This window comes from Vanacampus margaritifer, chromosome 5 (genome assembly GCF_051991255.1).
Source record: "Vanacampus margaritifer isolate UIUO_Vmar chromosome 5, RoL_Vmar_1.0, whole genome shotgun sequence".
Taxonomy (NCBI): Eukaryota; Metazoa; Chordata; class Actinopteri; order Syngnathiformes; family Syngnathidae; genus Vanacampus; species Vanacampus margaritifer.
The window spans coordinates 19,911,388-19,925,691 of NC_135436.1; the positions used below are offsets into that span (position 1 = coordinate 19,911,388).

General features: G+C 37.7%; 1 protein-coding gene across 3 annotated transcripts in view; it reads left to right on the forward strand.

Moving 5' to 3' along the window:
* The window catches only part of pitpnm3 (PITPNM family member 3), a 75,222-nt gene that overhangs the window by 1,612 nt on the left and 59,306 nt on the right, over positions 1-14,304 (forward strand). For all 3 annotated transcript variants that reach the window (XM_077566805.1, XM_077566806.1, XM_077566807.1), the window contains one exon: positions 7,393-7,488. In XM_077566805.1, the coding sequence (XP_077422931.1) occupies positions 7,393-7,488 (96 nt within the window). The remainder of the gene's footprint in view (positions 1-7,392; positions 7,489-14,304) is intronic.

The following is a 14,304-nucleotide window of genomic DNA, read 5'->3' on the forward strand; positions in this document are numbered from 1 at the left end:
AGCGCCGTATAGTGACAGACACAACAATTATATCCTCTTCCACTAGATGGCAGAAGGTACATGTAATTTGTGTATCCACCATTTGCCATTCAACTTAATAATAGCCTTTATGTTCAATTTAACAGGCACAGATTTCACACCAAGGACATTTGTGAGTAAATTGAGACAATCCCATTATGTCAGTGTACTTATTGTGACATTTTTGTTTGGTGATTTCTCATGTATAATAATGATGTGCCTTTTGCAATATAGGTTAACCACTGGCTTTCTGGTGTTCTTCTAGTGATGCTCATTGTTGTTGTCATGGCATCAAACATATTGTTGTTTGGTGCTTTAGTGTCCTGGGGCAAGGCCTCATCCTCTCAGCGTGTTCAATGCTCCTTTTCCCCCCGCGTGACATTTGCGCTCTGACCTTTTCCACAAGGCGAGAGCGGAGGAAGGAATCTGCCGCGGGGGGGTCCATATAATACCTCCACCTTATTACTTGCTGCTGGGACGGACAGCCTTAGCATACACGCACGCACATACATTTTCTTCAGTGCTTCCCAACCTTTTATTGGACCAAGGCCCATAAATTACATAATAAAAATCTCACATAAACCCACCAAACAAAAAAGTCACGAAAGTATACCTACGCTAAAATAATACTGATTCAATCTCAATTTACTCACACACTTACACAGTAGAGAAAGAACAATTTTTTTTTTCAGGGCCGATATCAGTACCGATTATTAGTAGCCAAGGAGGCCGATAACCGATATTTTGAGCCACTATTCATTTGCAGTTAAAGGGAAAATATTAGCATAAAAATTTTGAAAATTTCTAACTCCCGCCCAAAACTTCATCAAAAACACTCTTTTTTTTGTTTTAATTCAAACAAAAATAGCAGGGAGCTCCCAGGCTAAGGCTCGGCAGCATGTCTTTAAATTAATGCCTCAACTAATGCTGTGAATGGCTTCATAAAGTTTTCTTGAGTAAATAGAATTTTCCCAAAAATCAATCTCTTATCGGACATTGGAATGTTAAAAAAGGCTGATGCCAATATGCTTCAAAATACAGTATGCCAAATATCAGCGCTGATAATCGGCCTGGCCGATAAATCAGTGTATTTTTGTTTGCTAATGCTGCTAGCATAGATTGATGATCAAAGATATAATATTTGTATTCAATAAATAATCATTTTTAGACCATTTTAGTTTAATTAGACATGTTCTGCCGTCATACAAAAACATTGCATAAGAAAAAAACCCCGGAAGTGTTAGCATGGGCTGGCTAATGTTAGCACAATGTTGGTGTCAAGGTTGTAAGCTTAACATTTTGTTAATGACGGTACAGTAAACAGTTTGGCACCCGTGGTTTTGAATATTCATCCCCCCCCCCCCAATATTGTAAAATAATTGCATTTAAATAGTTTTTTGTTTTGTTTGTTTATTTTGTATTTGGGGGTGCATTTCTTTCACCATTTCCCCCCCATTTGTTGCATATTGAATGTTTATCAGTGTAGTTTTTGGATTAAAAAGAAAAGCTTGACCTGAAGTTGCCTGCAGTACAAAAATGGCCTGTTAGCATGGGCTGTCTAATGTTAGCAATGAATGTTAGCATAATTTTTTTTTGCTTCTTCTTTGCCTCTTTCTGATGTGCCAAACTGTCTCGCTACCTAAACAGAAGTGACCCGCTTTAAATGAGCAAAACACTGAAAGATAATTAGATCATGCCAGTGCACATTTATGAGGAAAGAGATGATGATGAAGATGCCGTGTGTAATAGCCATCAGCTCATCATTAGCATGAGCGTTTTAACCTATATAAGTTTCAAAATGTACGGAGCAATCAGAGTTACGGGTGTAACGGGTAAGCCTTCAGTGATTTCCAAAACAATTTCATTATGTGAAGACAAAGTATACATTCTTACCCTTTTTTAGTGACTGATCAAAACCTCGTAGCTTCTCCTCAGGCCATATTTCCTGTTTAGCCGATATGTCTGCCAACAACAAACATATTACTTTTTCTTTCCAATTTGCTTGCTGTCATCGATGCATCTCATCCTCCCTCTCACTTCCACTTAATAGTGTGAGTTATAGCCCCCTTGAGCATTTTATATTCCTCGTATTAAAAGAAAGGCCATCGGTCTGGACGTTTCCCTTTTTATTTGTCTCCCAATTGAATTAACGGGCATGGACTTGTTGTTCCGTTATGCGACTGGCTAAAAATAGCAGCGCCTATAAACCGCCGTCTGTGTTCTGAATGGTAACGCGCCACTTTTACAAAACCCTGCTTATTATGATCTAGTTGTATATACAGGTATGTTCAGCTAACGCATTCCACCTGTGATCTTTGCTACGTTGTGTACATTGAGCACACAAAATGGCCGTAATTGAAACGTAATGGTTGTTTGTCATGGCGAGGCCGCGCTGTCTGCTCGCCCATGTTTCAGGTCAATGCGACGGCAGGGAAGCGGCACACTTGCGGCGCCTGCTTTTTTTGATGATGGATGGTTGTGGGATGGGTAAATTGGTGATGGATGTCAGGTTGGTGGCTACATGGTTGGATGGGGGGTTATGGTTGGATCTATTGATCGGATGTTGGGTGAGAATGGCTGGATGGATGGTTGGTTGGGCAGGTAGATGATAGGATGATTGGCGGGTGTGTACTTTGGATGGATGTGAGGAGATGGACAAGGTAGGTTGATGGGTGCGTGGGGCGATGGCTAGATATGGATGAGTAGGTCGGTTGGATGGTTGGATGGATGAAAGAAGGGTTGATGATGGATTGGTAGGTGGTGTTGAGAGTCTTCTGCCCAGATTTAGTTATAACTGTTTAGATTCAGTCATAGCTGTTTTAATTTCCTCAGTAGAGCTTGGTGAGTGTATTGAATGAGGTCTGGGGAGGGGGCCTCGTCTGTTTCCACATCAATGGGCCAGTGTCTGGGGTTGAACTCAATGTGTATTGAATGGTATGCTGTAAAAGTGTAAAAAGTCTTATCTACTTCCGTCTGTCGTCATGTGTATTGAAGGCTGTTTCCTTGGGGGCTTGGGGGTTTGGAATACTGCTTTTCAAGATAGTATAAGAATGCTGTTAGTCCACTGTAACTACACACTAGCGAGAGGAACTGCAGCCATTTGTCTGTAAACTTGCTTGTGTCCAGAATATTCTGTAAAATAAATCCTTCGAAGGACCTGTTCACCGATCTCCAGTCTGTATTCAGAAAATCAACATTCTCTCTACCCGAACAACAAGGAACACGCAAAAGACAAAGATAGTCTTCTAACAGTGGATAGAAAGATCTATTGGGCGATAAATTGTTGTGTGGGTGGAATACGGCTGCTAGGATGGATGATGGGAAGGGTCAAATGGATGATGGTTCTATGGTGGCATGGATTGATGGGTGAATTGGTCAATGGGTGGGTGGATGGGGTGAAAAGGTGCTGAGCGGCTTTTCATCACCTGGTGGATTCACTCATGCAAATCCACTCTGCGAGTCTCATGTCGAGAATTAAGTAGCGGCTGCTTTGTTTTCCATTCCCTATTGATTGGATCAGAGTGGCCACGTTTCTTTTTTCCCTTGCGCTTCAGAAGATTGTGCATAAACAAACTCAAATAGCGAGATTCTTATTGTTTTTACCTATTCTGTTCAGTAGCTTAGTCATGTAATATGAGTGTTCTTTATACCTTAATGGGAGTCATGGTCATACTAAGAGGAGACAGAAAAAGAGAGGAAAGAGAGACTATGAAAATGACCAGACTGCACCTGCAACAGCAACTCCTGTTTGGACTTAGTTGAGGATAAACAAGGACAAAAAGAGTCAACAGAACTTACAAAAGACATCTGACTGGGAACCTAGGAATCAATAAGGAGAGCAAAATGTAACAACAGCAAGAAGACTGGAGGACCATGCCGATAAACCAGGAAGGGAGCAAAAAGAACTAACAAAAGACACCTGTTGGGCAAACTAGATATCAACAAGAAGAAAAGAGCAAAAAGCAACAACAGTAACGCCTGCATAGGAACCTAGTTGGGGAATCATGGCAGAAGCAAGGTTGAAAAGAGAGCAAAAGAAAACAATGGATTCTGAAGAATGGAGAGGGAAGGAGCAAGAAGCATCAACAATAACATTAAAAAATATATATTTTTATTTTGTTTTACTTAAGTTAGTTTTTAGTTGATTTATTTTATTTGATGTATTTTACTTAATATATATGTACTTCATGTAAAACCAAAAAGGAGGGGATTTTTTTCTGTAATTATATTTTTATAAAATGGAAAATGGAGATTTGTACTTTTAAATTTTTTTTACAGTTTTAGTAATTTCATTAGTTTTCGTTAAGTATAACGTCCTCATGGTTGTCGAAAGTGAGAGAGCAAAAGTATCATCAATAAAGCATGGTTGTAAAAGCAGGGAATAAAACGGCTAAACAAAACAAAAAGCAGCAACTAACACCTGCTGTATGTAACCTGGATCGACAACGAGACAAGAAAGAGCAAAAATACAACCGGCACCTGCAACAACAAACAAAACACTTGTCGTAATCTGGTTGAGGAACCCGTGTCGTTGCTGGTTGGAGATCAACAAGTACTGCTGTGACCTTCGCAGTGTTGTAGTGTGTGAGCACACATGTAAATGAAAGTGACAGCCGCAGTGGACAAAGACACAACAAACCAAAAACAACCTACGCAAGCCAAATGTGGGCTGTTTGCAGTGAGGCGAATTCAGTGGATGAACACGAAGAGCGAGGATGTCCGTCGCTGCAGTAGTGAGGACGGATGGCGTCCGGTGTAATTGCGTGCGATCTAGTGTGTGGTTAATGTGCGCCAACTCATTTGATATTTTTTGGAGGGCAGATTAATGCGGTGTTCGCCTCTCATCGACTGCAGCAATTGATTGTGCAGCGATGTGTTTTGATTGAATAGGAGGGCAAGCTATTAATAGCAAGTTTTTGGCGGTTCACCAGTGGGGGCATCATCATCATCATCATCATCATCATCTCGTAGACTTTAATCTCGTAGACTTGAACTCTCCCGCATTTTGTTTGGAGGCCTCGGCTCCTTTCGGCTTTAAAAGGCTCCTGTTGAGAAGAAAATGAAAATGAAGAAAATGGGGACAGTCCCATGTGGAATCCTGCTGAGTCATGCTAAAGCCCAGACATGGCTATTGTGAAATGTGTTGTGTTAAAAGAAAACAAGTTCTGTTAAAATAAGGTCACACCTGACTTTTATTTGAAAACAGGTTGAATATTGAGGAAAAATAAGATGTACTATTACAAGGAAAAAAACATTTAAATGAATGAAGTTCCAGTATTTTGAGAAGTTGGAATTGTATGGCATTTTGTGTGTGTGTAATTTTAGAAGGTTTTTTTGTAGCCTAATATCAGAAAAGGTTGAAAGCTTCTGTGTTAGCCAGAATCCTTTGTAAACTCTTGTAGTTTAACTCCTCCAAGCTCATATTACAGTCATGGGGAAAAAAGTGTTCATTTTACAAGAATAAAATGTACATTTTACAAGAAAATTATGGATATTTTTCATGAATGGTCTTATAATATTACAAGGAAGTAGTTTATGATTTTACTAAGTACTAGTTGTAATTATACTACAAAGAAGTTTGCAATATACTTAATATAAGAAAAAAAATCAAGTATGAATAGTTTTACAGTTTGTGTACCGTTAGTGTAAAATGTAATGCTAGAAAAAGGATTGTTATGTGGAAAATATTCCATTTGTAATTTTACAATTGGTTAAGCAATTATTTTACTTATACCGCTAATTAAGTCACTTTTATTATGATAATTATTGCATTTAGAAATATTGTGTTTAGAACTAGTGGGGGCAACATCGTATTGGAGAGAATATTTTTGGATTGTGAAATGCAACTGAACTGTGCTCAACAAATGTACTGTACTGGATTAAAAACAAGCTTTTTAGCCACTGCCACATTATTCACTATTTGAACATTCAATTCCGACTTGAGTTACGTGTCCCACAGTGTTAGATGACCCAAAAATTCTGCAACAAGCTGAGTATTGAATGTTCGGTGTGCCTTTCTTTTCATTTGAAAGCTGAATGAGTTCCAGGCGTCTATTGAAGTGTTTTCATGTATCCAGTGCGCGCACATGCTGCAGGCAATCAATAGAAAACACCCACTGTGTGTTATTTTTGGGCCATTGTGACCATCATCATAACAAATGATGTCACGTGTGGTTGAGCATTTTGTTCTTTCAAGCTTTTCCTTTCAATGAGAACACACACATACACACGGACGGTCATAAAAAAAAAAAGAAACATCATGAGTGCTAGTGCAGAATATTGATTTGATTTCGTCCATTTCCAACCCAAACACTCTTTATTGATCCCACTTGCAATCCGCACTGAATGTTAACATTCTTCAGACACCACATTCTGATGATAAACTGTAGCTTAGAAGAACTATGCAAAATCTCAAAACACTTGTAGCTCAAACCACCCTTCCCTATTTAAAATGAAGGGAAAAGCCATTAATCTGATCCATTGCCCCCCAAAAACAAACTTTTATAACATGAAAAATAGCATTCCATAATACTGTATGGTACTTTAACTACATTCATAAATAGAATGTTCAGAATTAAATACTTTGCCTCCTGACTAAACTTCAATACCCAGTCACATTGTACCGTTGTGGTGTGCGTGCCTTGGCCTCTAGGGGGCAATGTAATATTGTCATACATAATACATGAAGAAGAGTTGTACTAAGTAGGGATGCTTGATTATGAAGAAAATATTAATCATGATTAATTTGGTAATAATTGAAATCACGATTAGAACAATAATGAAAAAAAATGAAATGAAAGAAAATGGTTAAACATATAAAAAGGATTCAGCACAAATTAATTTCTTTGGAACACTATAATTATAAAAGTTCCTTTTGGCCCAAACGGTATTTTAAAATAAAAAAGGTGCAAATATACAAATATAAACAAAACAAAATTAGTATTATTAATCTTTTATTTTTGTTTACAATTATGCTATTTTGTAATTGTGGAGTGTAATAATTGAAATTGTAATTCCAACTGACTCTGCAAGCTGCAGTATAATTAAAATATATGTATAAAAGTTTGTGTTCAAATGTCCATTTTAAAGGGTTACGACTGCTGCAACATGGATGTCAGTTTCATTAGCCCATCTATAGTGTTCTGTATTGTGCGTTAGCATTAAGCTAGCAGACATTTGTAAGTTATATATTTTAGTTAAGTCTCTTTTCTTTCATTTAAATATAGATATATTAATTAATATTAACCATACTGTTTTCTCCCCACTTTTTATTTGGCTTTTTGTGACTGTCCTAAATCATGTGACATCTATTACAGTACAAGACTCACATTCAGCGCAAACTAACAATGTGTGTGTGTTTTTGTGAACCCAAAGGTTCGTCACGCAAGCACAGCGCCACCCACTGGTGTCTGCAGAATATCGCGCAAGAATCTGTTGACAGCTCCGATGAAGAGTTTTTCGACGCCCGAGGTTGGTGTTTGACTTATTTTCTCACTTTGTCTTTTGCTCATTTTCTTGTGAAGTGTGTGCTAAAATCTATTTAACAATAACACCCAAAAACAATGCATAGCAATGTGCAATCAAGCTAGGTAGCAGGGGCGTGCAGATGGTGGGGAAAACGGGGCAGGGCCCGGGTGTCCACCTGATCCAAATCCCGTCAATTATGGGTCATACAGCACCATTCCACCAGAAAGAAGTCGTCAGGCAAAGAAATCTCAAAGTAGAATTTTAGGACTATAACTTTGTTTGGCAAGTAAATAAGGAAAAGAAACGGCCCCAGTGTGCACGTTTATCGACGGCTTTGCCAATAAACAAAAACAAAGCTAACAACATCAGCAGCACGGACCGTAATTAAGCGCAGCGCACCGCCGACAAGGAGGATTTGCTCGGCCAATAATGAAGCGGCGCTCACGCCAGCTGGAAGCAACGCGATGTCCACGTGGGATATTTACACCGCCTGTGGGACTCGAGTGCAACTCGGGGCTAATTGATGCCGTTAAGGGAAGATGCTGGCACATTAGTGATCAGCTAAGGCAGACGTGTTGCGATGCCAGGAGGTCCCGCACGTGACCCCAGATGAACATGCATATTATTTCCGCTGCACTAGAATAAAGTGTAATTGCACATCCACTACAGTAGGTGGCAATGGTGTTCTCATTGTCAGAGTGTGTGCAGGGAGTACATTATAAACAACGTTAATCAAGTTTTTCAGCAGATGTATATTTCAGTTTTGTTTCCTTTCATGTTAATAAGGATACAATGTTACAATTTTATAGTCGCGGCGAAGAGTTTGGGATGTGTGAAATATTTTTTTCTTCCCAGTGTTACAGAAAATAATTGAGAAGCACTAATCTAAATGAAAAGGCTTTATTCTCATGACTTTTTCTTGAAATTTTTTTAATTTTTATGCCCCAAATTCTTACTTGTGTCTATGATATGACTTTGTCATGTCGCGACTGATTTTTGACAAGATTGTGAATCTTTTTTTTGTTTTACCTTGAAAAAATAGGACATTTTCTTATATTTTTTTCCCTCATAACTGCAACTTTTTTGTTTAAAAAAAAAACAACGTAATTCAAATCTGCAAGACTAAAAAACATCCCTACTAGTACAACCTTCTATCATGAAACTAATCTGACTTTATTATGAAAATAATCTGACTTTATCCTTATAACAGTACCACAATAACTATTATATAATTATTTTGTTTTCAGTATTACTTATTTGTAGATTGGATTCAAATATGATGTAGCAAATGAAGCACGGCTAAGATTTATCGTTTAACACTGAATTGAACTCATTCACTGCCATTGACGGCTATAAACGTAAAAAAATCATTTTAACTATTTCTATTTAACTTTTTTTTCCACTTTTGTTAACAAGAGTATGAAAACGTAGACTTTTTTTTTAAAATAATCTTGTATTTTTTTTTTTTTTTAAGAAAAGATTATTGAAAATTAGGGGCGTCATGCGATTAAATTATTAACAATTAGGGGCGTCAGGCGATTAAAATTTGTAATTGTAATTAATCACATCATTTCAATAGTTAACTCATGATTAATCACAGATTTTATATCTGTTCTAAATGTACAATAATTTTCTTCTAGGTTTTCATACTCTTGCTAAAAAAAGTGAAAAAAATGTAAAACTAATAGAAATAGTTAAAATCAATTTTTGACGTCTATAGCCGTCAATGGCAGTGAATGAGTTAAATGTCCGGGAACGAAGACACAGAGGATTTTTGTATTGTGAAAAATGAAACCTTCCATTGTGAAATATGTTTTCTGGGCAAAGACGCTGCATTGTCAACGATGACATTTAAACGGCCTGATGCTTTTCATGTTTCGAGACACTTTAATGCATTTAGCCCGCAGCTACAAAACTGATCAAAGCTGAGCTCAACGTTCTGTGAAAATCTTTGTGCTCCCGAGATAACGAATGCGCTCATGCGTCATTTCCTCAAGTGAAAATTGGCATCATGAAATCTTAATTTAAAGTTATATTAATATTCCAAGCTGTCCAACAAGTGTTTGCAGATGCTCAACATTCTAACATGAATATATTCAAAACAATTAAATTCTCTTTTAATGAGGACCAAGGAGTGGCGGTCTACATGTTTACTCAGTGCTCTAGTAGGCTTTTTGTAAAGGACAAAGAAACCCCCACAACTTTTATGATTTTTTTTTTTTTTTGGTGGGACTTACAATGCAGTCACTGACAAAAAATTATCTTTAGACAAAATGTATAATCGCGTGACAATAATTGCGTATTTTTGAAAAGAAAAAAAAAACAGATGTCATCAGTAATTCTTATTCGTTTATTAATTGATTGTGAAAAGTCATAATTGTACTAGGATGGTCTTATTTGTTTTTTTTCTTACAAAAACAAAGTTACATTTATCAAGGTTTTAAAAAGTTGTAATTTTATATAAGTCATGAATATATTTTTCAAGAAAAAATGATCAGAAAATGGTAATCATGTGACAGGTATGCAAAAAAAACGTAATCTTACAAAGTCATTTTTAACAAATAATTATTCTATTAATTAAAACAATTAAAAGGTATAAAGTCTTATCACAAATAGACGAAAGTACGATTTTTTAAAATTAGAATTAAAACCTTACAAAGTGTCTCGTTTATAAAAAAAATTCAACAGCGTATTTCAGTAATTTTTCAAAGCAATAAAATCGAATGAGAATTGTCTTATTTTCGAGAAAAAGTTCTAAACTTAGCAATAATACGTGTATTTATTCACAATAAATGTGGCATTTTTGCATTTATGTGCAACAACATTACATTAGACATCGCAATAAGACTCAAAAGCTGCACGTGTCAACACCTAATCAGCCACAGATCTACACTGACATCCCCCAGTGGCTCCTACACACACACGCGCGCGCAGACACGCACACACTGAAACACTCATACCAACACTCTCCCGTCTATCTCATCCTTAGGAATAATGAAAAAAGGGGCTCTATTGTTTGTGAAAACTTAATGAAAAGCACCCAACAATAGTGTAGCAAGAACGGAATCCAAATAATATTCTATTTTTTACCATCTTCTTTTGTAGGGTGAGACCTCGACACCTAGTATTAGCTTTGCGTGTTTTTTGGAGAGCCATCAAGGTTGCCCGCCATTAGCAATGACAAATACTAAAATACGTCGCAATTTAGCCTTGTCAATCTGTTCAGTATACGTGGATTGAATTTGGTAGCAATTGGACAAAATCTCTAGGACAATTTTGTCTTTGAGGACTCATGGAAATGGCCAAAATGACTCTAATATGTCCACTTGGGCGTGAAATGATTGAATTGCTGTGTATTTTCTCGAGTCTTTTTTTTTGGGGGGGGGGGGGGGGGGGGTCTGCTTGTGATTGACATGCCTACCAAACTTCATATTGCTAACTGACTGAATTGCCTGAAAACTGACATCATGACTCTTGCTGCTTCAAACAAAGGCCGTTGCATTTTGAGACTTTTTTTGAGGGTCTACTCATGATAGACATGCCTACCACATTTTATGTTGCTAAGGGAAATGGGCTTTGGGGGCTGAGTTTAATCTGTTCTAAAAGACCCTTGGCAATTGGCAGCACGACGCTTCAAAGCAAAATGGCAGACTTCCATGTTTATTTTCAATTTCTTAAGTCTTTTTTTGTAGGTCTACTTCTAATTGACATGTCTACCGAACTCAATGTTGTTAACTCCTTTGCTCGTTCTATTTTAAATGTTTTAAGTGTCCCAAAGACGTATTTATACCTTTTTTATGTTTTTGTTTTATGCTAGCGCATACAGAAGGCTTTGATGCAGCTGCAGACATCGGGTGACGAAATGGTAGTAATTACAAAAACGGCCAGCAGGTGGCAGCAGAGTATAAGAGATCAACCAGGGCCATGTTGCAACAAGCTCTTTCCCCCAGTGTTTTCAACAGATTTGTGAATAATGAAACTTAGCTATATTCTAATGCTAATTGCTGCTAAACGGAAACAGATACAAATATACTTTTTTCCTGATGAAAGAAGAGACTAATCTTTCCTTTGGTAGGTTCCATGTTTTTATAGCAATAGAACACAATATTCTGTAGGCGTTGCAAAATCTGTCAAAATACCAGCAAAATAGCTGGGAGCGAAGGGGGTTGCTTCAGTGAAAATAGCTGCAAGTGAATGAGTTAAGTGAAACCGGCTCCAGCGGCTGCATTTAATTGTTTTGTAAAGGGCCCCTGGAAATTGATGTCTAAAATGGCCGCTTCGAAGCAAAGTGTCAAATGTGCTTTGTGCTTTTGGCATGGATTCTTGAAACTTTTTTGTTGCTTTATTTATGATAATGGGCAGCGCTCTCAAATTTCATGTTTCTCAGTCAAATTAACTTTAGTTTTTAAAGGACACCAGGAAATTGTCAACATGACTTAAAATGGATGCTTCAAACCGGTGCATGTAACGCAGCACAATGTTTACACTGCATTGTACATTTATTTAGCAACGGCAAACACATACTCGCAAACATCATTTCCATGCGGCGGATTCCCTTTCACGGTCTGTCAATTCGCCTCATTATGCAAATGGATGCCATCAAATTCGGATTAACAACGCAGCGAATTTGTCAAGGACTCGCGCCGATAGACAATGCGGCGATTGAATTGGGAACCGCGGGGGCCCTGCGGTGGCAGCCCGTCAAGATCAAATATTAGCATGACTCAGCAGTATAAATAGCATATGTAGCGACAGCTAGTTTACGCGCAATTGAAACGCCTCTTAACTGATTCTATACTGCACAGGAGAACACAGCGCAGGAATGAGCTGACGCCTCAACGTGTTAGGACAAATATTGGAAATTGCGTCTCACTCAGCAGCTGATGAAGATAAGATGCAGCTGGTGTCTGCGTGAAGCTGTGAAAGAAGAATGCGATACTATACACGGCAGAGCCAGACAAATGAATGCATGCGACCAATCTGAAATTGCATCATGTCTTAGCCACTCTTGTTCTGAGGCCAAATAAATCATACGCTCACCTACTACTTTATTAGAAAACTCAGCGCCCAAAGCCAGTTTCAGCAAGCAGACTTACAAAAAAAAAAGTCTCAAGAAGCTAAAACTGTAAATGCACAGGAAATTCTGCCATTTTGAGTCCAAGTGGCCATTTTAGCATCCTTTTGGTCGTTTCAAGTGGTCCTTCAAAGGCAAGCTTGTAGATATTTAGTTTGATTGATACCAAATTTGAAGCACAGCACATAAGTTTGAGCTGACGTCATTGCTTCTGGCCCTAACGTAGCAGCGATGTTGGATGACTCGCCATAAAACACAGAAGTAGTAATAATTCAGTGAACAATTTTTTTTGGGGGAAATTCACATTCATTCAAGTTTCACTTCACGACATGAAATTTGGTAGGTATGTCTAGTCTACAATTAAAGTCTAAAGAGCCATGCCTGAAAAGGTCTGCCATTTTGTTATGAAACTTTTGGTTTGAAATATCGGGTATTAAAATTGCAACACTAAATTGACAATTTAAAATATATGTATATACAGACGCTCCCCTACTTACGAACATTCGAGTTACGAACAACGGTACATACGAACATGTCTGCGCGTGTGTCGGAAAATGTCCGGAAAGAGATGCTGTAAGTTAGATTTTGTATTGCGCGCCTTTTTCCGAGTGTTTACGCTCATAGATAAAGCCATCGCACTCTTCGAGCAGCAAGACCCAAATATTGAACGTTGCACAAAGGTTGCAAATCAATTGAATGATGCCATACAGTGCTACCGCATCATTTATGATGAAAAAAAGAAGGAAACTGTGCAATCGTCGTTGGATCGCTTCTTTCGGCCAGTTTCTAGTAAATCCTCCAAGGAAGATACTCATCAACCCTCATCTTCTTCTCCTCGACCCTCAACTTCTTCCTAAGTGTTCTTCCATTAAGTGTCTCTCGCTCTCTCTCTAACATACAATACTGTACGTATTCTCTCCATTTTATTTTTATTTTTTTTATTTTCCATTTTTAAAGTTTTTTTCAGTACAAACCAATGCAGGTTACTTGTACAAGCCTTAAACATACTTATATAAACCTTCAATATACTTATATAGGCTTTGAACATAAATTATAATACAAAATATAGCACTGAAGCAACTTACGAACGAATTCACCTTACGAACGATCGCTCGGAACGTAACTCGTTCGTAAGTTGGGGAGCGTCTGTATATTCAGTATAGGCCAAAAGTTTGGACAGGCCTTCTCATTCAATACTACGCTTTATTTTCATGACTATGTACATTGTAGATTCTCACCGAAGGCATCAAAACTATGACGACAACTATGACAACTATCAAACACGTTTGGAGTTATGTACTTAACACATAAAGAAGGTGAAAATAATAAAATAAATACATAAATAAATAGCCACCCTTTTTCTCTTGATTGCTTTTTTTTTGCACATTTTTGGCATTCTCTCGATGAGCTTCAAACGGTAGAATGAATAAAACAACGTTTTTTTTTTCCGGTTGCCCACAATCTATTTTATTTTACTGCGTTTAGTTTAAATAAATAAATACATGTTAACATTTTTATTCTGTTGCATTCTTTTTTGTAAGTCACAGTGTCCCATCACCGGTGAGCAATTTTTTTCTTAGAACAGACCCATGGGGCTAACTAGTACCCCAAAATGCATGTGGTGTCTCTTTTGTTTCACTCCCTCCCCCCTCCTTCTCCTTGCATAACTGCTCTCTCCTCACCGAGGAGGGGAAAAAGTTAATTACAGGCAATTAACAACATAAAGAAGTCAGTCGTTCATTCAA